At 34.1% G+C, this 23886-nt stretch overlaps 1 protein-coding gene across 1 annotated transcript in view; it reads left to right on the top strand.

The window, feature by feature from the left end:
• The window catches only part of CNOT2 (CCR4-NOT transcription complex subunit 2), a 116251-nt gene that overhangs the window by 43565 nt on the left and 48800 nt on the right, over positions 1-23886 (top strand). Inside the window, 1 exon segment of the mRNA XM_038549998.1 lies at positions 564-636. Within this exon segment, the coding sequence (XP_038405926.1) occupies positions 564-636 (73 nt within the window).

Here is a 23886-nt window from a genome sequence, read left to right on the forward strand (position 1 = left end):
TGAATTAAGTTCACATCTGTTAATCATCCTGACAATATATGATGTATTCCAGTCTTGTGGCATAGGAATAAACTGAATGAATAACAGCCGTATAAACGAGCATTTGGAGGAAAATGATTTGAAATTACATGACTGGATCTAAATTAATTGGATATTTCTAGGATTAATAGAATATTGAAAAGAAAAAATATGTGAGTTGAGGGCTGAACTTTTTTGTCAGGTTTTTTATTCACTGTGTCTTCCTTGTGTGTGAGGTCTGGCGGACAGTTTTAATTGGAGAGAGAAGTGGGAGGGAAGACTTTTTTATATTTAACAGTTTCTCAGATAAAGCATCTGCCACTCAAACTTTCCCTAGGTGGTTAAGAAAAGGATCAGTTATGATATTAAAAAAGTACTTTTTGTTTGTTTTCTGTGTATCATATTGGATTTTTTGTTACTGTTCATATATTTACATGTTAGTAATTTTGACGGCTTTTGGATAATTCCACTCTAGAGGGAGAACTGGTGGGCGGTCCTTCCTGTGACACGACCCTTGAGTGACAGTTCTATTTGATTGCCTCCAGTACTGTGAGGAAAGGACACGACTCTATGGTGAGGACTGATGGACATACATTATCTGAGAAAAGAAACTACCAGGTAAGATCAGTTTTTTTTTTTTCCTTTTTCTCTATTGTTCATATAGCTGCATTGAACTGTTTAATGTGTTATATTTAACTGACACCAGCAGATTGGATACACTTAAGTTTGAAAAATTTGGCTTATGGTTTAAAATATGTGTGTTGGCTTTGACAGTTGAAATAGTTGGGAACATTTTTCAAAATAAATCATGCTTGTGATAAATGTATATTCTTCTAATGTCAAAACATAACTTTTAGTGCTTTATGTCTATTTCAAAACTTAGATTACCTGATACACAATGGTTCCAAGCTAGTAGTCCATAAAACAAAGTGCTGATTACTTTTACATGTATTATCCTTAGAAGACTAAACCTGAACTCTTAGACTATATTCAGGGTAATAGAGCAACACAGAAGTGTAGATAAAATTGATTAAAATATAAAGGAAATAGAAATGCAAATCTCAGGGCGCTCAGAGACTCAAATTCTATTGAATTTTTCATTAGCTTGCTATCCTTATAATGCTAGATTTCTTGTTTTGCCAATTAGTTGGTTAATAATATCCATTCCCTATGTAGTATGTAAGGATGCTGAAAGGATGATTGAAGTATAATATTCCTTTCTATCTTAGGTTTTAAAAGAAGGTGAATTTTAAAGATAGTGATATGAAATAGTGATTTAAAAAACATTTTTTAAATTCGATTTTTTCTAAGAAAATCTCCCTTTTTTATTTGGTGTATTAACTTATTACCAAATTATGCAGTGGCTCAGAATACAGAATGGTTCAAAGCTCAAGTAGGAATAAGCTTTAGGTTTTCTGCACTGATACATACTCAACTTCTCTCAGACCCTTTCACCTACCAGTTTCCTTCCCTCTAGACTGTTGAAGGCAGTCTTTGACACTAACCATTTTTCTGCTAATTATTTATTTTAGCCCAGTTAATCTTATCTTCCCTCAAATTGGAAAAATAAGTAGTGGGAAAAGTTGTGAATGGATCTTGATGGTGTTAATAGCAAAGAGCCTTTGATTAGAAGATTTAGTTCTGGTTTGGGCACTGTGCCTAATAAAAATAGTGTCAAATTATTCTTCCTTTCACTTCATGTCTAAAGTTTCTTGCCAGTGTTAGGATTTTAATAAGCCACAGCTGTGGCTTTGCAAAATCAGTTCTCTCTACCTTTTCTATTCAGAGTTCTCAGAGACTAGCCCAACATGGCCTTTGCTAATTTTCTTACTTGCTGTAGCTCCTCCTGCCTCACAACCACTTCCAATTACCTTGACTCATAGGATTTTAATTGGTCACACTCCGTGGGCTGTTGTATCTTTTGATAGGTTCTGCTAAATTATTTTAAGAATATTGAGATTCTAGACTATGTGGCTTTTTTGGTGCTCATAATCAAGTTTGTAGTGTTTAAGTATAGGACTTTTTTATGATTACACGGTATAGTTAATTTACTTCATAGAATCATCTTAATACAGAATTCCAAAATTTAAGAAAAGAATAAAATGAAAAAAAAAGAGGAAGTAATAAAATGAAATTATATATACACATGAAGAGATTCCCTAATTTCTACTCATTGTATTCTAAAAAGACTCTGTTGTTCCAGTTACATTATTTACAAACAATCTGGGTTCTTTACTTACCTGAAAAAATTCTTGGTTAGCATTTTTCTGGCTGAAAATATTTTTCCCTTTTTCTCTTTTGTTTTTACTTAGTGACACTTAGTGCATGTTGAAATTATTCTTGGAAACAGTTGTTTAAATTTCCATTGTAAAATTAATTTATTTTTGAAGCTTTTCCCAAAAAGTACATGTATAAAAATAAATTTTCCCATCTGATGTTGATACATATACTAAAAGCATATGGGAAATTCAAAGGAATATTACATTACGTTTATTTTTATGGATTGCACTAAAAGTTTGTGTATGCTGAGATGACAGGATTTGGATTTTTAAAAATTCCATTTTGAGGCATTTTGTTGTTTTTCATGGGTGAAGTAGGATTCTTTCTACCGATGTTTGCACTCTATTTTACTTTATCTTATTTTATTTATTTTTAAAGATTTTATTTATTTATTCATGAGAGGCACAGAGAGAGAGGCAGAGACACAGGCCAAGGGAGAAGCAGGCTCCCAGTGGGGAGGTTGATGGCGGGACTGGATCCCAGGACCCTGGGATCACAACCCAAGCTGAAGGTAGACGCTCAAACACTGAGATACCCAGGTGTCCTGCATTCAATTTATTTTTTTGAGGGTTTTTGTTTTTGAAGGGCACTTGATGTCTTATAGTGATATATAAGCATCCTGATATAGTACTAGGCTAGTTTAATTCTCATTTCCTAAAAGACCTGATTAAAGCCATAGGAACTTAGTTTAAGAATATGCATTCCCTCACCTTTGTGCTAAACACTAGTGACTTTTATTTTTTTTATCGTCATATTACTTTATTTTATTTTTTATTTATTCATGATAGACATAGAGAGAGAGGCAGAGACACAGGCAGAGGGAGAAGCAGGCTCCATGCTGGGACCCAGACACAGGACTCGATCCCGGGACTCCAGGATCGTGCCCTGGGCCAAAGGCAGGCGCTAAACCGCTGAGCCACCCAGGGATCTCCACTAGTGACTTTTAAATGGGTGTTGGTTGAAGTATTCATTTTTATGCTGGTATTTACTTTATTTCATTTCTTTCTATAAATTTAAGCCCAGTTAAGTTTTTGGAGTTTGAATAGAGGAGTTTATTTGTTTAGACCGCTGTATTAGGTCAGGTAAGAATTTAATTATTTAAATGATTCATTGCTCATTCTCTTTTGGAAGGATTGTCAGGCTTTTTCCTGGGAAATATAACTAGTATTTTTTTGCTAGTATTTTCTTCCTTTACTTTACACTAATTTACTTCAGCTGTAAGTATGTGCAAATCTAACCATGGGTTAATTACTAATTTAACTCATCAGTGGCTTTCCCTATCTTTTATAATAAAACCAAGCTCCTGACATTATGCTGTATTTCCACATTCTGACCCCAACATACTTTTATCCATCCAGTGTCTCTCCTCTGACTCCCTAGTATGAATTTTTTTTCCAATTAGGTATATAAAACTTATTTAATTTCTTACTATATACTTTTACACTTTAAAGCCTTTATTTTTTGTAGTCCCTCTTCATGTAATGCCTCACTTTGTTTATGTGAATTAGGTATCAGTACTCCTAGAAGCCATTCTCTGATGAGCTCAGTGCTTCTTTTCCTTGCTCTCATAGCCTTAATACTTCTAGTTTAGTGTTGACCATAATACATGGTAGTTATCTGTTTATTTGTCCTTGTCCTCCTGTAGACCTGTATTAATATTGTATGCACTAGTCATTGTGGCTACTTAAATTTAATATCATTTGAATTAAAATTGAAAAATTTAGTTTCTCAGTTGCATTAACTACATTTCACATGCCTAACAGCTACATTCTATTAATGGCTACCATATAAGTGCAGATGTAGAACTTTTCTGTCATTGCAGAAAATTGTGTTGGACAGTGCTACGGTATGTTACAAGCTTCTTGAAAATTGGAGCCATGTTTTTTTGTTTTGGTACTACCAATACCTACCATGGTTTTGGTTAAATAATAGGTGTTTAATGCATGTTTTTTCAGTAAAATTCAATAAAACAAGGAAATAAGTGAAAGGAAGAAATTGTAGTGTGTGCTGAGTAACATACTACTGATATTTCCAAGATTTTTACGTGTTACTCCAAATGGGACTTTTATTACATGAGGTCATTTATCATGTTGTTTAAGTTCAGTGTTATCTATAAATTGGATCTACTGCGTCCCAGTCCATATGTTCCTGAAGAAATAAATACTTTACAATCTAAAATGCTACATTAACTTTGTGAAATACAACATGTCACATAAGGAAGGCAGTGATTGTATTGCCATTTCCTCCCTCCCCCTGTCGTTAAATACTTTATTTCCTTTTTATTAATTTTTTTTTAAATCTCGGAAGTTATAGAGGTGCATTGCAAAAACTCTGAAAAATAAGAAATGTAAAACAGAATGTGAAAGTTTACCTTAATTGTTTAGTGTTTGTATCTTTTCAGATCTTTTCTAATGACTTGGTGGAAATGTAATTTGTTGTCTTCGTTTTTAACAAATATGCATTTTTCTGCAGCTTGCATATTGTACTTAATGGGGAAGTTTGCATGTGCCACCCTTCCCCTGCCTCCTTCCCACAAGTAATCACTAGTTTGAATTTTGTATTTGCTTTTTATTTTTATACTTTTGTTATATGTGTGTGTGTTTCAATACATACAGGTACATCTTTCTTTATGTGTTAGGTGGTAATTTTGGGGAAAGTGGTACTGTATATTTCATTATTTCAAAGAGGGGGGGACAAAACTTCTAGCCCCCCAGAACAATTTCCCAGATAGTGCTAAAAACTCAATACCTATCTGATTATTCACCCAAGTATTTCTGCATAATATAAAGCATTTTAAAAACAAGTTGCCTAGTTATTTTAACACATACAGATGCATCATCAGTAGATAGGTTCCTATTCGGTTTGCAAGGCAGTTATACAAACTATTTACAAATTACATTTTTATCTTTTGTACTTCAATAAAAATGTAGATAAGGAATGAAATGCCTATATTTCTTATTCGGAGTTACATTTCATTGAAAATGTATGTCTTTCTGTTGTCAATACATCTTACAACGTGTTATCTAAGAATCATAGTGTAACATAGTAGCTTATAACTATTAATTATTGGTTACCTTCTAGTATGTTTGAAAACAGCACCAACATCAAAGCATTGTAGAATTTGTAATAGGTTAATGTATGTTAAAGATACATAATATAAAGAACACTTAGTAAAATAAACAAGAAATTTAAAAAAATGGGTACTTAGCTATTGAAGAGTTGTCAGGTGTCATCATTGTTGCTGTTTGTTGTTGGGTTAAGGTAAAGAGGTAGCTGAGGAAGGAATTAGTTGAAAAACATGTCTGAAACCAATAAACTGGCTCACAGCTTATTCTTTTTTCTCTCTTGAAACGCTTGTAAACAAATGGCTGTAACCTATTGTCTGTAGCCAGAGATGAAGCAAGGGGATAGAAAAAAAACCTCAAAATGAATGACTGTTAAGTTCACTTACAGTTACACAAAGAGGTTGCTCTTACATTTTTGAATGTGATGCTTCTGCTTATGTCATGATCACATTATCAACATTAGAAGTCCTTTAGACTCCATGACCTAAATATTTTCTTAATAGATTTTGACATTTATTTGTTATGTTTGGCTTCTCTCTCTCTCTCTTTTTTTTTTCTTCTCTGGCCAACCAAGAACATAAAGTTAAATGAATTCCCAAGGTACTCATTGGTTGGCTCATTATTACAGGACAGTAATAATGTTAGCCTTTCTTTAATTGCATTATATTTTCTGGTACTTCTTTTCTTCATCTTCTGAAATCATCAGATGACGTGATTTCTTTCTACAAAGCAAGTCTCATCAAGATACATGGTTTATGGCACCCCTGGTGTCTTGGTAACTTTTTCACAGTGTCCCTAGTCCAAAAGAGGGAACCAACAGCTCTGTTCAGTTACTAGTTCTGAGCCGTTTATAGTAGTAGTTAGCATGGAATCTGACAGATACTGCTGGGTTTCCCCAAGATTTAAAATACCTGACAACATTCCTGTATTTACTGTGGTACTCCTTTTGAGAATGTAGGCCTTAGGTTTTACACATGAAGTACTATGTTCCCTTTCAGAAAAGTATTTTCATTTTCATTTAAGTAGTTTGCTTTAATCATAATACAGAATCATTAAACAGAAAGTTAAAACATTAGTGCAGATATTTCTGTGAATCAGAAAAAATATAGAAGTTGGCAAAATTTTTTTAAAAAATGAATTCTTAGGCCTTTCTTAGATTCTGGAATGATTGCATCTATGGTGGCAGCTTAGTTTTTATTTTATTTATTTTATATTATTTTATTTTATATTTTATTTATTTTATTTATTTTTTTAATCTTTTTTTTTTTTTAAGATTTTATTTATTTATTCATGAGAGACGGAGAGGGAGGCAGAGATACAGGCAGAGGGAGAAGCACGCTCCATCAAAGGAGCTGGATGTGGGACTCAATCCCAGGTCTCCAGGATCACACCCTGGGCTGAAGGCGGCGCTAAACCACTGAGCTACCCGGGCTGCCCGCGCTTAGTTTTTTAAATCTTTCTGAATTTCCACATCAAAATAGGTAGTAAATATAATTTACTACTATTTACTTATTGTCTAGTATATACTAGATAGTAAAACCAAACCCATGAAAACATTTGTAACAGAACTTGGTTGTGAGATATCACCACGAACCCTCAAATATAAACAGATGAGAACTAACCAAAAGAACCTACATATATCACTTTTAGTGCATAAGAAAGTAGAAAGAAGTATTGAGGTGTCTGGCCTGAGAATAGAGGTATCTCAAAAGTAGTGAACAACCAGCTTGAAAATGATTAAGTGTGATTGTCCAATTTGAAAGTGGGAGAGATTTTGCCTACTATATTATATTAGATCCATGTAGAGGACTTGTGTTCTAAAGTAACTTCAGCAGTCTTGCTCTGTGAACTCTCAAGACTGGCCTACCAGTGCTCCCTTCCAGGACCCTCCTGAGAAGTTTCTGGAATGGAATCACAATGGAACAGGAGAGAGACAACAACATAGATGAGGAAAGAGAACCTCCAATAAAAATGATAGAGGATGGATGCTTGGGTGGCTCAGTGGTTTGAGCATCTGCCTTCAGCTCGGGTTGTGATCCCAGGGTTCTGGGATTCAGTCCCACATTGGGCTCCCCACAGGGAACCTGCTTCTTCCTTTGCCTGTGTCTCTGTTTCTCTCTGTATCTCTCATGAATAAATAAAATAAGGTCTCAGAAAACAAAAACCAGAAAATCTTAGAAAACAAGTCATTGTATTTTTAAACATCACATGAAGATAACAAGAGGGAGCTTTATGAAGTTAGAACAGTTTTTTGAACCAAGCCATATTTTTAAAATTTAGGAAAATTAAATTCACAAAAGGTCTTTCAGGAATATTTTTAGGAGTGTTTTTACTTGTTTTGAGTCCTCTCAACAGTGTTTATATTGACCTGATGTTTGGTGCCAAAGTTTTATTTTTTTTAAAGAATTTATGGAGGTTTGTGAAATATTTCCCTATTGAAATCAAGTAAATGAAGATATTCTCCTATTATCTTTTTAAAGATTTTTTTGACTTTCATATTTACATTCAATCTATCTGAAATTGATTTTTGTTTATACTGTAAGGAGTCCAATTCCCTTTCCTTGGCATATAGATAATTTGCATCATGTAGTAGTGATATTTTTCTGCCTTCCTCAACTAAGTAACAGGACTACTCTATTTTAAATCGTTATTTTTATATTCATGGACCTGTTTTTTAAATTCCTATTCTGTTACTTTGATGTGTTTGCCTACACCTGCACCAGTACTGAATTTTAATTACCGTACCTTTGTGCTAAATCTTGATGTCTGTCTTTCTTTTCACCTTGGTCTTCCTATAAAACATTGAATTTATAAGCGGGATTTCATTGACTTCATTTTTACTTGGGGAAGAATTGATATGTTTATGATATTCTTCCTCTCCTGAATTCTTATTCAGGTCTTCTGTATTTTCTTTCAGTAAAGTTTTGTTGTATTTTTTTGTTTTTGTTTTTGTTTTGTTGTATTTTTAATACTGAACCCACAAATCTTTGATTAGACTTATGTACACAGTTTTGTTGCTTTTTTGATAAATGGTATTTTTAAAATTATACTTTATAGGTGTTATTGTGTTGAGATACTGTTAACTTTTTTAATTGATTATTGTCTCAATGTTGCTAAACTCTTTATTATAATTTATCTGTAGATTCTTTGGGGATTTTCATATAAATATCTGGAAATTACAGTTTTGATATTTTCATAATTTTTACAACTTGAGTTTCTTTTCTGAATTAATACTTCTCATACATTGTTGACTAGAAGTGTTAATAATAGAAATCTTTCTCTTGTCACTTGTCCTAAAATTTAAGTTGTCACCCATAAATATATTTGATGCAGTATTTTTTTTTTAAAGGTTTTATTTATTTATTCATAGAGATGCAGAGAGAGAGAGGCAGAGACACAGGCAGAGGGAGAAGCAGGCTCCATGCAGAGAGCCTGATGTGGGACTCGATCCAGGGTCTCCAGATCACGCCCTGGGCTGCAGGCGGCGCTAAACCGCTGCGCCACCGGGGCTGCCCTGATGTAGTATTTTTGATAGATATACTTTATCAGGATAAATAAATTTTTTTTCCCCTCTGGAACATAACACCTTTTTTCATTTTTAAGGTTGTGATCATAACTCTTTTCTCCTTATTTGTCAGTCTTGCTGGAAATTTGTAGTTTTACTAGGAATTTTTAGCTGTTATTTTTACTTTATTATGTTTTATACTCATTTTATATTTATTCATTAATCTTTATTGTTTTTTTACTTCTAGGATTTATTTTAATGTCTGTTAATCTTAAATTTGTTTTAATTTTTCAAACCTATGAGATTTTTCTAGTTATCTTTCTGTTACTGATTTCTCACATAATTCCACTGTAGCTAGAGTGTGGTTAGAACGATATCACTTACTTGTTTACGAACTTGAACAAAATGCATATTGACCAATTGATGGGTGTATTGCCTGTGTTTCTCTTCACTAGATCCTCTTTGTTAATCTTGTGTCTGTTATCTTCTTTACCCACATATTTACCCATTATTATTCACATATTATCATTATTCATTCCTTTCTTTAGATCTGTGTTTTGTCATATCCTCTTCTATTTGATTATACATTCCTGAATTTAATGTGTGGTAAATCGAGCAATTGGAAGTTAGTACAGATCATTTTAATGTCTTTTGTTTTTGCTGGTTCTCCTTATGGTACTTTGTTTCCTTGTGGTGTGTGTGTGTTAAGTTATTGTTTCATGTTTCTTAGAACTCTGGGAATTTGTTGAAGACTAGGTGGAAGGACATTTTTCCCAAGGGAATTTGATTCGCATTTGTTTGGATGCCAGTCCTGGGAAATTTTACCTTTTCAGGCCTGTATATTTGTTTTTTTGGTTAATATTCTTGAGCTTCCTTGGGGACAAAATTTAGTTACTTAGAAGCTGCTTGAGCCCTTTTTTTTCTTTTATTTTTGTTTTCCATGGAACACTAGTAGCCTTTAGCCTAGGGCTAATTTTTCCAAACTACTGAGACTGTACTCTTCTGAGTACTCTACACAGTGCCATGTGAATTTTATTTTAGTACGCTGACTTGTGGAAACAGCCCCATGTAAGTCCTGGAGTTTCCATTGTCTCTTTCCAGCCTCTGGCAGTTTGCTTTGTGCATATGTTGGTCAGTACTTAGCTGAAGACTCAAGAGGAACCTTGTTCAGATATCTATAACTCTTTTTCTTTGCAGCTGTCTTCTGTCTGGTGCTCTAGACTTTTTACTGTAGCTCCCTTGGCCTACCTAGACTCTGAGCTATACTTCCTCAATTCATGGAGATTTTTAAGTTCCACCAGGACTCCCTCCCCCTGCAGTGCAGCCCAGCAACTCCTCTAGTGTATTAGCAAGGGCAGTTGTAGGGCTTACATCAATTCTTTTCTTCTCTTTAGGGGTTATTGTCTTGAACTGCCTTATGCCCTATGTCTGAAAACCATTTCTTAATGTATTTTGTCCTTTTTTAAAGTTTCAGGTTAGGCAGGAGGGCAGGTTGTTCTTACTACTACATCTTGGTTAGAAGTACAAATCATAAGATTTCATTTTTTAAAAATTATGTTTTGGTTGAGAAGATAGATGAGAAACCATTTCTGATAAAGAGAAAAGGCTTCTGTGTCAATATTCAGTTAAGGCTTGAATATTTTCTATTGTGTAAGACACTATGTTGTGTGTAATACACAAATATATCGTTAGACCTGTTCTCAGCACTTAAGGTCATTTTGGAAAGACACATAAAAGAGTATAGGTCAGTAAATATTTTACAGTTCATACATGTAGTCATCATAACTCATGATTCTCTTTAACCTAAACAGTTGCATGATTTCCCTTGAATTCCCTTCCTCAAGATCTCCTAGAATCTAATAGACCCGTAAAAACAGTAGCCATTTTTCTCCACTGAGGTAATAATTTTACTAGTATTCCTAATGACATCAGTGTTGTTTGTGAAAGGCAAGGAAAAACTGGTTAAGTCCAAGGTTGGAGAAGATTGAAGAAACATAAAACTAAATGTAATGTGGATCCTGGAATAGAAAAAATATATTAGTGGAAAAACTGGTGAAATCTGTATGAAGTTGTTTATAGTTTTGGTACTTGTACTATGGTCTTTTAAGATGTTGCCACTAGGGGGAAGTGGGGCATATGGGAACTTGATACTATTTTTGCAAGTAATCTGTAAGTCTAAAATTATTTACAAATAACAAATTTGTAAAACATGGGGACAGTGTTTGTAGAAAGAGCTTATTACTATGTAGTTAAATTAGTCTTTTTGTTGGGGAGGTACCTCATTTGATTGTGGGTGACATTCATTTCTCTTGAGCAGTTTCAATTTTCCATAGAAGATACATAGTTTCAAAGGCATGACAGAGGTGGTTCTTACATTTTCATTCATAGCATTCTGTAAGCAAGTTAAGGGAAGAAAGAGGAGGATTGATTTTACAGTTACAAATGTAAGTCTTCATCCTTCAGGTTTCAGGTCCATGCTGCACCCTTCACCTGCACTTTGGCTAAGTACCAAGATTTAGAGCCTATATACTTCGGTTTTTTCTGGAGAACAAACCTTTGATCTTACTGGAGTCACAAGGTGTGGATGTTCTCCATGATAGCTGTGATAGGGAAACATCCTTGATCTGTCTAGAGTCTGTAGATTCCACCCTTCTGTGCTCAATTTGAGGTAAAAGTAATCATCTTATACAGGTTTTGCTATGATTGAGTTTTTATATGGATACATATATATATATGTGCCTTTTTATATGGATACATACATATATATGTGCCTGTGTAACATGCATACACACATATATACACACACATAGTACTTTGAAGAGTATTTAATTATTAGTGCTTAATTTGTAGCAGGCCCACTTTATGAGACTGTTCAGGCAGTGCACTGTTTGGCTAACTCCAAAGAGTGCATATTCCCATGGATTACAGTGCAACCCAGTGGCTCTAAGTAGTATAATTCTTCTAGTGGGATTTTCTGATACAAAGGAGTCATGTCTCATAATATTGAACCATAAATCTGAAATACTCTAAAAACAACTTTTTAAAAAAGGAAATCTAACTTGAGAAACAAATTAAGGAAATGGAAATTTTTTTAATCTCCCAGTTCTTTTCTGGTGCTTCTCATAGTATGGCACTCAAACCACTGAAGGTTTCTGGCAGTCTATTAGGTATTTTGGAAGTGGTTGTCAATTTCAGTGGGAAAAGGCATACAACAGTTTTATTCATATATGTTTCAGAAATGTAAAGAACATTAATTTTCAACATAATTCCATTAGCTTTAAAAATAATTGTGTGTCATAAAATTTTTGCCCTGTGCTGTAAGCAATGCATTGATCAGTTGGTGTCAAATAACACTCATGTAATGGCATGCATGGAGTAAGATGAGGGCACATTCATGCTATGAGCCTACTCTGTAGGGCAGTATTCCAGATCCTAAGAAGACAAGTGAACAAAAAGACAAAAACTTCTGTTCTCACGGGACAAAAATTTCGGACATTTTAGAGCATAGGGAGGCATTAAAGTAATAAAATACAATATAAATTACATGTTGATAATGTGGAGAAAAAAATATTAAAATAAGAAAGGAGATAGAGAGTGCCTAAGGGGTTGGGGGAAAAAGTAGTGTAATTTTCAATAGATAAGGAAGTCCTCACGAAGACGACTCAGTACCTGAAATTGAGTGGGGTAAGAAACCATATAGATCTATATGTAGGGGAAAAGCCTTCCTGGAGAATAGAAATGTAAAGGCCTTGGAGATTGGAGTGGGGGGTGGGGGGTACTGTGGCAAGAACACGATAAGAGAAGTGGAAATGGTAGGAGATTTAGAAGTAAAGGTAACTTAAATAATACTTTGGAAGCTGTTGTAAATGTGTTTTCACCTCTATTCCCTTTGATTTGTAATGTTCCTTTATTTCTGAGCACCAAATGGATAAAGTAAGAGTTGAAATGTGATATCTAGCACATAGTAGATGCCTACTGAATGTTTATTGCATTAATTTATATGGCGAGGTGTTTAGAAGTATTTTAAAGATCCTGTGTTCCCTTGGTGATGGAATACTTTTCATTTTTAACTACTTCATGTAACAATTTTTCTGATACTCTTCTATATTTAGAATACAATTTCAAAATATTTGCCACTTTCAGTAATATGTTATTGAATAGATGTTATCTTTGAATAATTTAAACATCTATTTTTATTAGCCTTAGTATTCATAATGGAATCTAGCTTTCTCTGAATCAATAATTCACTTAGTATTATAAAACAAAAATTCACATTTTTATAAAAGTAAATAAATCACATTTAAGTTCTATATTTAGATTGATTTCTTTAAAAATCTTTTCATTTTTCTCTTTATCATTTAGTTTGTTTCAAGTTATTTTAATTGAAGGGTCCTTATTTGTTTTTATCAGAGTGGAACACTTTTTTTAAAATTCCTTTTTTTTAATTAGACTTGTTTTGTGGCCTAATAGGTGTGATCTATTCTGGAGAATGTTCCATGTGCACTTGAAAAGAATGTGTATTTTGTTTTAGGATGGAATGTTCTAAATCATTTCCTCCCAAGGAATATACTTACACCAGAAGTTATCCCTGGTTTTCAAAAAGTTCATTGGTCCATTTTTAGGAATTTAAATACATCCATGTAGTCTCTGTCATTCTGCTGGTTGATGGTGTTAATATACATGAGAGTCTAAGATTTAATGTTGAATGCTTAGGAGAACAAGACAAGGTATACAAGGAGTGGATAGGCAAAGTATTTTAACATACTATCTTAGATGATTTCATGATTGCCAGGTAAGCCCTGTCCTTTCATTTTCTGAAAAAAAGTGTTCAAGTTTATAGAAAGCTTTTGCCCGCTGTCCTTTTTTTGATTCATACTTTCAGTCAGTCTGAGAGATGATTCTGGGGTTGGGAATAATGAAGATGTGAACAGGGAGTCATAATGTTGAAACTGGACATTCAGATCTTTATAGCATGATTTCCTTATTTTTCAAAGAGCAGAAGAATCCCATCGTTTATCATGTTCTGGTTGGACTCCTTTCTTATCGTTTGCTGGAGTTTGAACTTCAGAGCTATGGTGTCAACCCTGCTGTAGTATCTCAGGGGAGCTCCTAGTGTGGGGCTGGTGTCATGGCTCACCCTCCAACCTTTCCTTCTTCACTTCAGCCTCCAGCTCTGAGCTTTCCAATCCCCAGAGTAGCAAATGTTGAAAGAAGTTGCACAGGTAAGTATGTGGTGGGAAAGTCTGGGGGAAAAATGGTACTGTCATCAGTATTTTGAGGGTGGGTGTTGGGCCATTTATCAGTGAATCATTTTATTAGTTTAAAAATAAAATGCTTTTGTAAATTATTTTTCTCATAAAATTACCAGAAATTGTTAAATAAAAGAGTCTAGTGTCTTAAGAAATTACTTTTTTGTTAGTTAGATGTGAAACAGAGAAAAACTTAAACTGAATAAACCATTAATGTGATAATACAAAGAAAGGTTATTAGATTTTTTTTTTTTTTTTTTAGAAACTTCGTATATTCCACAGTGTATGGCAGGACCAGAAAATTTGTTTTCAGAAAGGAAGTTAAGAAAAAAGTGGGGAGGTAGAAATTCATAGACTTAAAATTTTGCTACGTGTAAGTTGGTCTCAGAATGAGGCAAGTTTTAGTTCCCTTCCACTAGCTTTTTATACATGCTGTTTCTTTCTTGAGATTTTAGGCAAGTAGCTGCATTTTTATTATCTGCAGGAATAGAAACTTCAAATATCTTTTTCTCTGAAGTCTAGACCGGAAAAGTGGAACATTTCTACCATCGTAGGGTTTGAGATTAACAAAAATGAGTGTAGGAGCAATGAATGTCTGCTACAAAAGTTCAAAGATTTCTTGAATGAATAAGGTCACCTGTGTGTGTGTGTGTGTGTGTGTGTGTGTGAGAAATTCTAACACTCCAGGCATTTTCTCTTTGTATTGTACTGAAAATCATGATCTAACATCACATATTTTTTCCCTTAATGTATACTTATTGGAAATAATTTCGTAGCAATGTAACCCTAGGTCTGCACTACTTTGCTTACTACTAATACTATTCTTTTAGGCTCTTGCTTTTCAGAAAGCCTTCAAATATTGTTTCTTTCATTCTCCCAGATTGATCCTGTATAATTCTTAATTAAGCGATTTCTACATTGTTTTGCACGTAACAAGACATTCAAAATTATATCCAGGAAAAGTAGACTTAATATGGCCTATGATTGCTAAACTTTCTTCAGAGAAAGTATGTCATGCTTAAAGGGACTGAGATGCTGACTGGCACTTTAGGTCCTCAAAATCTGGAATCCTCAGCAATTTATCCTCCTTTTCTCCCCTTAAATTCTAGAGTTGTGTGTTTTGTTTTGTTGTTTTTGTTTTAAATTTACTAGGAGCCTTGTAGAAATGCATAGTATCTTGGCAAAGCAGATCATACATCCAGTTTCTTTTGGATTTCCCTTCCTCCCTTCTTTATTAGACTGATCCTCTCTCTTAAGGTTTTTAAGATTGGTTTAAGATAGTTCTTCTCATTAAGAAGTTTCCCTTATGCTTACAGGATTTGTTTTGTATCTTAAATGTAAAGGTTTTCTACTGTTGTATGTCCTTTCACTTGTCAAACTGATAGGGGCATTTATAGATTTTCAATAACACACTTTAGAGAATTTGTAAATTTTAGGGGTGTATTTTAAGACATGGTGTACATGGTTTTGGGGAATATGATCTGAGTAAAGCAGCTTCAGACACCAGAATTTAGTAGATGGTTTTTGGATTAGGAAGAATAATGTGTTCTTTTCTCACTCTTTGCTTGCCCTCTGTTTTTTTCTTGGATATATGCCACCTAGGTTTTGTTTTGTTTTTTTGTTTTGTTTTGTTTTGTTTTGTTTTGTTTGGATAAGACCTTTTACAAAATATCCCTGTAACCCCAGGAAAGGACTCTGTGCCAGAATATTTACCTGCTGTCCAAAATGATGACTGTGGATATGTTCACATAGCCCCCTAGTTTTTTGCTGAATCATGTTTCTATAGCTAGAGTCCTATGTTTCCTGTGCATCTACCTGTAAACTGTCTTTTCAGTATTCATTAAGGTTTTTACTGTTCATTTATTGAGCATTCTACATTTGCTGAAACTCAAGTGAATTGTTTTTATGTATTTCTATGCTGTTGGCTCAAGTTGATGAGTTTAGAAATTCTACCTTTAAAATTTACTTAAACTTTCACTTTTTCTTAGATCTATCCTAAGCAGATTCATAAATTATTCATTATTCTAGAACGAGTAGGACTTCATGAGTGGTATGTTTCTTACATGAGTAGAGAAAGATCTTTTCTTTTTTTTTTTTTTAAAGATACTCAGATGTTGAGTTCTTTGTTTTTTGAGAAGCTAGATTTTAATTTTTTTTCCAGTGTATGTATCCTTTTGTCCTTGACTTAAGCCCATTTCTTTTTTTAGTGTTTTTCAGGAATGAAATAAAATAAGGATTATTTATAATAGTTGTGAAACAGAATTGGTAGCTCAGAATCCTGTTACTGAAAAATACTCCTAAAACAAGAATTCCCTGGGTTCTCACTATTTTCTAGGTTGTCATGTATAATATTTGATTTAGGAATGTTCTAGTTTCACAAAATTTGGGCAGTATCTCAGTGAGGTTTGGTCTGTCACTCTTCTCTGTAATAGATAATAAAAATACCAGATTATCTTCAGATATTATGGCTTTTCATGATTGGTTTCAAATGTTGATTCACTACATCTTGATAAAGTTGGTAAATATTAATGGTAATTGACTGGTTTTTTTTTTTTACCAGTTTCTGCTTATGTTGTAGACAACAGATAATTTTGTGTGTATATGTTTGTGAAGAAATACCAGATTATCTTCAGATATTATGGCTTTTCATGATTGGTTTCAAATATTGATTCACTACATCTTGATAAAGCTGGTAAATATTAATGGTAATTGACTGATTTTTTTTTTTTACCAGTTTCTGCTTACCTTGTAGACAACAGATAATTTTGTGTGTATATGTTTGTGAAGTGTTTACTGATAGTGAATGGGAAATTGGGAGGGAAACAAAAGGAAGAAGTCAAATTCTGTATTCAGCAGAGTGGATTAATAAAAACTCCCTTAGGGAAACTGTAAGAAAGGAACAGTCTCTTCCTCTCTCCTCCAAGGCATTGAATGACTTATATTTGGCAAATTTTTCCTTTATATTACAAAGTTCAAGCAAATTCTGTTGCTAGAAATGAAAAAAAAATTAATGGCTATTGAAAAGTCTTCATACTTTAATGTGAAATAGTTGATTTTATAATGAGACACATATATCAGCATGTTAACAGTAAAATTTCTGACTACATTAGAGAACCCACAGGAAGTTGCCATTAGGGATTTGTTCTTATTTGAAGTGATTTAATAGATGTATGCTACACATTCAGTGCTGCAGTGTCTATTTCAGTAGTTTATAATGAAATTTAGAGATTTTATAATCCTGATTCCCTGAAGGATTGTATTATTTTTCACTGTATTTAGAAAGTGCTTAAAATATTAGTTCATTTGGAATATGGACACTTTTACTTTTTAATTACTTTTTAATTGGTGTAATCATGTTCTTGTAAGCATAATTTTATTCTAAAATTAATGGAACTTTCTCTAAAATGGGTAGTTTGGTAGTGAGTGGCTTTTATTTTACATACCTCTTCTAGTCAGTTTATTCTCATTTTTCAGCTAAAGAGATCTTTTTGACATGCACAGATATTTGATTCTAACATCCTCTGCTACTATGTTCACTGCAAAATGAGCACCCTGCTCTTTTTGCCCCTAACTCCTATTCCCATCATGAAGCTTATAATTTGGGGGAATACACACTTTAAAGTATTAGTTATATGTGTGAGAGTCATTGTATTATAGTGGTTAAAAAGGGGAACTCCAGCAGATTGCCTGGATTCATATCCCATTTCTGTCACTTATCAGATATGGAACCTTGGGCACATCAGATGTATGACCTTGGGCATGTTATCCAGCTTCTCCATTTCTCATCTAAAAATGAGGACTACACAAGTAAATACTTGAGGATTGCATAAGGCAGTACATTTTAAAGCATTTAGAGTATATTGCCTGGCACATAGTAAGTGATCAATAAAAGTTCTTTTTTATTATTGTATGATTGTAGTTATGGTAAAGTATTTTCAATGACTGTAGATCAGGAGCCCTAACTTAGTGTGAAAGTTTCAAATGGAAGAAAGAACATTCTAAATAGAGGTATAAGCGTATACAAAGGCCCTGAGGTGGAAAAAATCTTGTGTAGTGTGGCAAATTTAGTTGTGGAAGGGTACCTGTGGAGAGAGTTAAGGTCAGAGAGTTTACAGAGGACCTTATAAGCCTTATTATTGTTTTAGGAATCTGTTGAGGCATTTTGATCAATAGAGCTACAACAATTAAATTTTCATTTCATTCATTTATTCATTGATTCATTCATGAGAGACACAGAGGCCGAGGCTTAGGCAGAGGGAGAAGCAGGCTCCCTGCAGGGAGCCTGATGTGGGATTCGATCCTGGACCCTGGGATCACACCTTGAGTCAAAAGCAGACGCTCAACCACTGAGCCACACAGGTGTCCCTAAATTTTCATTTTAAAAATTCAGTTTGGTTAATGTGGGAGAGTAGATTTGAGGGGGATAAGAATGGGCTAATAAAGATCTGTTTGGAGAATATTGGAGATGCTTATGCTAGGAAAGATAAGGATAATTTCAGTGAATATTTAAAGTTAGTCTAGTCAGCTTGAGTTTTAATTGTTGAAGATCATAAAAGTTAAAGATGGCATTTTGTCAGAGATTAACATGAATAGGAACAACTGTGAATAACAAATTAAGCTGAGGCATAAGTTTTGTTTGGGGTCTTGAGAGAATTACTGCTACAAAATTATGTTAAGGTCAGGATCTCAGGATTCTTGGTCTGTATCCTCTGGGTAGGAGAAATTAACAAGAGATGAGAACATGAAAGTGAGTCAGTGTAGTGGTTATTAGTATAGCGCCGTAATAAACTGTTAGTCAAGGGAAATCTGGCTTAGTTCATCACCTCGATTTTTGTACCTGGTTTTCCTGCCTATACTCTTGCCCTCTTAACCTGGCATTGAAGACCAAGCCTACTTTTCCTTACCACCTATCACCATCCTTCCAAACATCTTTTGTGTTAGCTATATTGAAAGTCTTGTTTCTTGGGCTTTCTCTCACTTCTGAGCACTTGTACATGCTGTCTCTTATGGGAAAAGTTTGCTTCAACCTCCCACCCCCCACACTTCAGCTTTTAAAATTTCTTAAGTCTTTGTCAAACATAAGTTCTTTGATAATAAAATCGTATAGTCGGTTTCCCTCAGACACAAATATTCCCTTATTTGTGCTCTCAGTACCTGTGTAGATTTTCATATTGTAATTGTTTATTCACAGGTATGTTTCCCAGCTAGACTATTAACTTGTTCAGTACTTGGAGCTGAGGACTCCAGTGGTTGAGCGACTGCCTTCCACTCAGGGTGTGATCCTGGGGTCTTGGGATCAAATCCCACATTGGGCTCCCCAGAGGGAGCCTGCTTCTCCCTTTGTCTATGTCTCTGCATCTTTCTGAGTCTCTCATGAATAAATAAGTAAAATCTTTAAAATAATTTTTAAAAAAGACTCGGAGCTGTTACTTCTGTATTCATTACCACAGCTGTTTTTTTTTTTTAAGATTTTATTTGAGAGAAAGAGCATAAGCTAGTGCAGGTCGAGGGGTTAGAGGGATTCCACCCTGGGACCACGACCTGAGCTGAAGGCAGACACTTAACTGACTGAACCAGCCAGGTGCCTCACTGTACCACAGTCTTTGGCATAGTTCATATAGTATCCCTTCAGCATGTTCGTTGAAATGTGAAAGCAGACTAGTCAGGAGGCTAAACCAAACTAATCTAGAGCTTAAACTAAGATGATGATAGGAAGAATGGCAAAAAAAGATGTGAAAGCCACTTTGAAGAAAGAAGAGAACTTTGGATGTACAGAACAAAACAAGAGAAAATAACTTGGGAAATCAGTTTTAAATACTGATTTAGTTTATTGTACTTCTTAGGTAGAGATGTCTAGGGTACCTTAAAATTTGCTGCTAGAACCTTGAGTTAATCCTGGAGATAGATTTTGAAATCAGCCTACATTTGTTTGCTGTCAGGAAAAGGACCACTCTGCCATGGATGTGTTTCTGTCCCTGGGAATAGGATTCCATGCCCGGGCCAACATTTGCCAGCATTATAGACAATAAATGATTTCAGAGTAAGTTCCTCTCCAGAGGCCTTGCTGAAGGAAATATGTGTAAGATTAAATCTCATCCTGCCTTGGGTATGATCTGAGTCTGTTTTTCACCCTTTCCTATGTGGTTTTTTCAGATGTATATTTTCAAGTTTTTCATTTATAAGATGTCCTAGTTTTGTTTCCCTGAACTTTTTAAAAAGCTCCAGGCCTTGCTTTTTATTTCTTCTGTTCTTTAATTGTCATCCATTCCACATTTGGCCACTTTACTAGTCTTTGAAGTTACTGGTTTAGATTATCTTAAGTATGCGGTTTTACAAATACTTTTTTTTTTTTTTTGTGATTCTGATTTACTGTATTTGAGTTTGTAATACTGTATTTTTTAATTTATGTTTGAAATACTGTATTTAAATGTTGAGGGTGTCATACCTTAGGAATTCATAGCTAAATTAAATTATGAAGAAGTATACTGGGAAAATCCGGCCAGCTTGGTGCTTCCACTCTGCCTGTCACTTTATTCCCCTCTCTGTACTACTTCATTTTGAGACCTACTCTTTTGCAAGGAGGGTGAGTGGTGGGAGGAGGTTCGGGGCGGGGGTGCTTAGGATGGTAAGATTAGTGTGAGCTAACCTATATATTTATCTTTCTGATTAGAGTTTGTGGAATCAAAGGAAAGATAAAATGTCTTTATTAAATCTTTTAGATCTGTGTTCAAAAAAGGCTTAAGAAACTGCTTTTGGTACATACGTATGTCATATCAAATTCTTTCTTGGTAAAATCTCTCTTTTTGCTTCTCCTTTGTTATAGCATCTGATATGAAAGTCCAGAGAGAAGGTAGTCGGTTAACAAAGTAGATGTAAGCCCTTGATATGTTTGCTTGAAAAAATGCTGGCAAATTGGTATATACTAAAGATTCTCACAAATGGTTTATATGATGTAAAATGTAGTATGATTTTATTTTTTAAATTTCCATTTACCAAATTGACTTTAATATATATGGCTAAAATTACCAGTAATTTCAATATATTCTTGTCATATCCTCTTTGAAATGGATAAAAATTGATTTCTAGATTCCTTTGGTTACTACTTACTCTCTTCCAGGAAATAATGTAAATACCTTAGCCTTTAGTATCATCCATCCATCCATCCATTAGTGTCTGGTCTCTCTCAGAATATATCCTTTTTCTAACTATGTGTCTCCATTTCTACCACTACCTCGGTGGTCTAATTTACTATTATTTCTCACCGCCTGCTTCCCTTCTTCTTTTCTGTCCATTCCTTACAGAATAACTGCAGTTGTTAAAAAATACATGTGCCAAATTGTTACTCAGACTATCCCCAAGCCCTTTAGACTTCTGTCTCACATGGAATAAAATTCAAAGTCCCTCAGGGCCTGCAAGGCACAGCAAGATTTGGGACCACCAGTAACTGACTTCTAAGTTCCTACTGCTTGAGTCACACCACTGAGGATCTTGCTGTTCTCTGTGTCTGTTGAATAATCTTCCTATAGGTCTTTGTGTAGTTGGTTCCCTTACTTCTTTGCTTGGTTGTTAAATTCCTAGTTTCATCTTTCATGGCTATTCTAAAATACTTTTACTACCCCAGTGCCTCATTCTGTGTGGAATAAAGCACAGACTCTTAAAAATTAAGTAAACTAGCTTTTATGAAAAACTTACTGTGTAGTTCTGTTCTTTCCTTTTCTCTCTCTCTCTCTGCCCAGGATCAGATAATTCTTTATTTCATTTTGGTACTTATTCCTGGACTGGTGTTGCGTTTGGAGAGCAAGCAAAGTATTAACACTCTTACCTTTCTTTTTTTGCTGAAGTCCTGTAAGAATAATTCATATTTGAACTGATTATGTAATTTCTGTGTTGAAATACACAAAACAAAAATGAAATTCTGCTTTTTGGTATTTTCTCTTTCTCTTGCCTCCCTTCTCTCTCTCTCTTACACACACACAGTGAGTGTGGGAAAATTATACTAATGAACGGGGAACATTTCTGCTCTCCTTTGAGGGATTTCATATGGTTTACTTTCAAACAGTAAAACCTTTTACACAATATTAACATGAAGTTTTTTATTCTATACAGTTAATTTCAATTTTGGAATTCTAGGAGTCTATAATGGTTTTGATGATAAATGTCATACAAAAATTGTTAAGGAGAGTTTACTTTGTATCCTTTGAGTTGATTTATATGTGTATAATTTGATGAGAGGTAACCCTGGTAGTCTCCTGATATTTTACTGAATTTTCTAGGTATCATGCCATTTCCACATGTTTATCCTTTCTAAGAATTAGAACTTAATAGTAATGATCCTTTAAAGAGAATTAAATATATCCTTAACTTTCGCAAAATAAACTTTTAAAATCTCATCTGTAAAGATTCTTAATTGCAGACTAAAGTGCTTTTTCCACTGTTACTTTTCTGTAATAAAACTCCTTAAAAAACACTTCTTTTTCCTGTTAAAGACTACTTAGGGGGTTGATGGATAGGCATGTGGGATTCTACTCCCTGAAATTACATTCAGAATTACAGAAGAGCTTCTATGAGATTTACCAGGGAGTCTACTACTAAAGAAGTTTAAGTATATTCTAACAAAATAATAAACCCTTTAAAAATAACTTTCTGTATTTCACACCTAAGGAAATTAATAACCCCAAAACAGTCACTAAATTGTCATCAGACTGTTGCTCATATTTAACTAAATACCTTTTTCTCAGACCTCAAAAGGAAGCATGGCTAAATATTTGAGTTTCTTAAAAACTTAACAGGGGATCATAAGATATAAAGCAATTATTAAATAGTTTGGTGCTTTCAACAAACTTGTATGTCAAATATGGTCATTAAAGACTGCAACTTTATCGGTTCACACAGTCTACCCATAAATAGTAGTAACTACACGTTTGATTTTGAAATGTGAAGTAAAAGAAGTTGTTCATTTCTTATTTATAATTGAAGAAAATACCCTTATTCACTATGAGTGTACAAGACAGATGTCAAATATGATGTGAGTTTTTCCCCACAATTTTTGTGAAAAGATGTAGTCACTATGTAGTCAAGTCTTTACAAATGTCTTCCATCGTGACATTTCAGTTTACTTCAGACTACAAAGTACCATTGTTGGAAGACACATTGACCAGAAATAACCTAGTCAGTTGATAGTTTTGGAAACCTTATAAAGAGGTCATCCTAAGGAGAAAAAATTAGCACAGGGTGCCTGCCTGGCTCAGTAGAGCATGCGACTCTTGATTTTGGGGTCATGAGTTCAAGCCTCACATTGGGTGGAGAAATTACCTAAAAAAATAAAGAAATGTGACCATTTTCTAACACTGCCTTTTAAAAAAAGATAATTAGCATAGATTTAGTAATTATTTGTATTGGTGTTAGTTCAAAATTACTAATATTGGATGTGGTAAAGACTTAAAAAACAAAAGAGTAATAAGCAGGTTATGTAACAGAAACTGTAAAGTTAAACCAGGATGGTAAATGAAACGTCACTGTTATGTGAAGTGGGTACTTGTGGCTAGAGATAAAGTTTGTGGTTTGCCATTATTCGCTGACTCAAGTGCTATACATCTCAATAAACTTAGATTGTGAGTGAAGATGATATGCTCTGGAAAACAGATCATTTACAAACTAGACATAGTGATGACAAAATATTAATACTGAAGATATGTGTTAAGATTTTGGATAATTAAACCTGAAGTTAATTTTTTAAAGATCTTTGTATGGGAAAATTATATTTGAGGTT

Source organism: Canis lupus, chromosome 10 (genome assembly GCF_011100685.1).
Source record: "Canis lupus familiaris isolate Mischka breed German Shepherd chromosome 10, alternate assembly UU_Cfam_GSD_1.0, whole genome shotgun sequence".
NCBI classification, from domain to species: domain Eukaryota; kingdom Metazoa; phylum Chordata; class Mammalia; order Carnivora; family Canidae; genus Canis; species Canis lupus.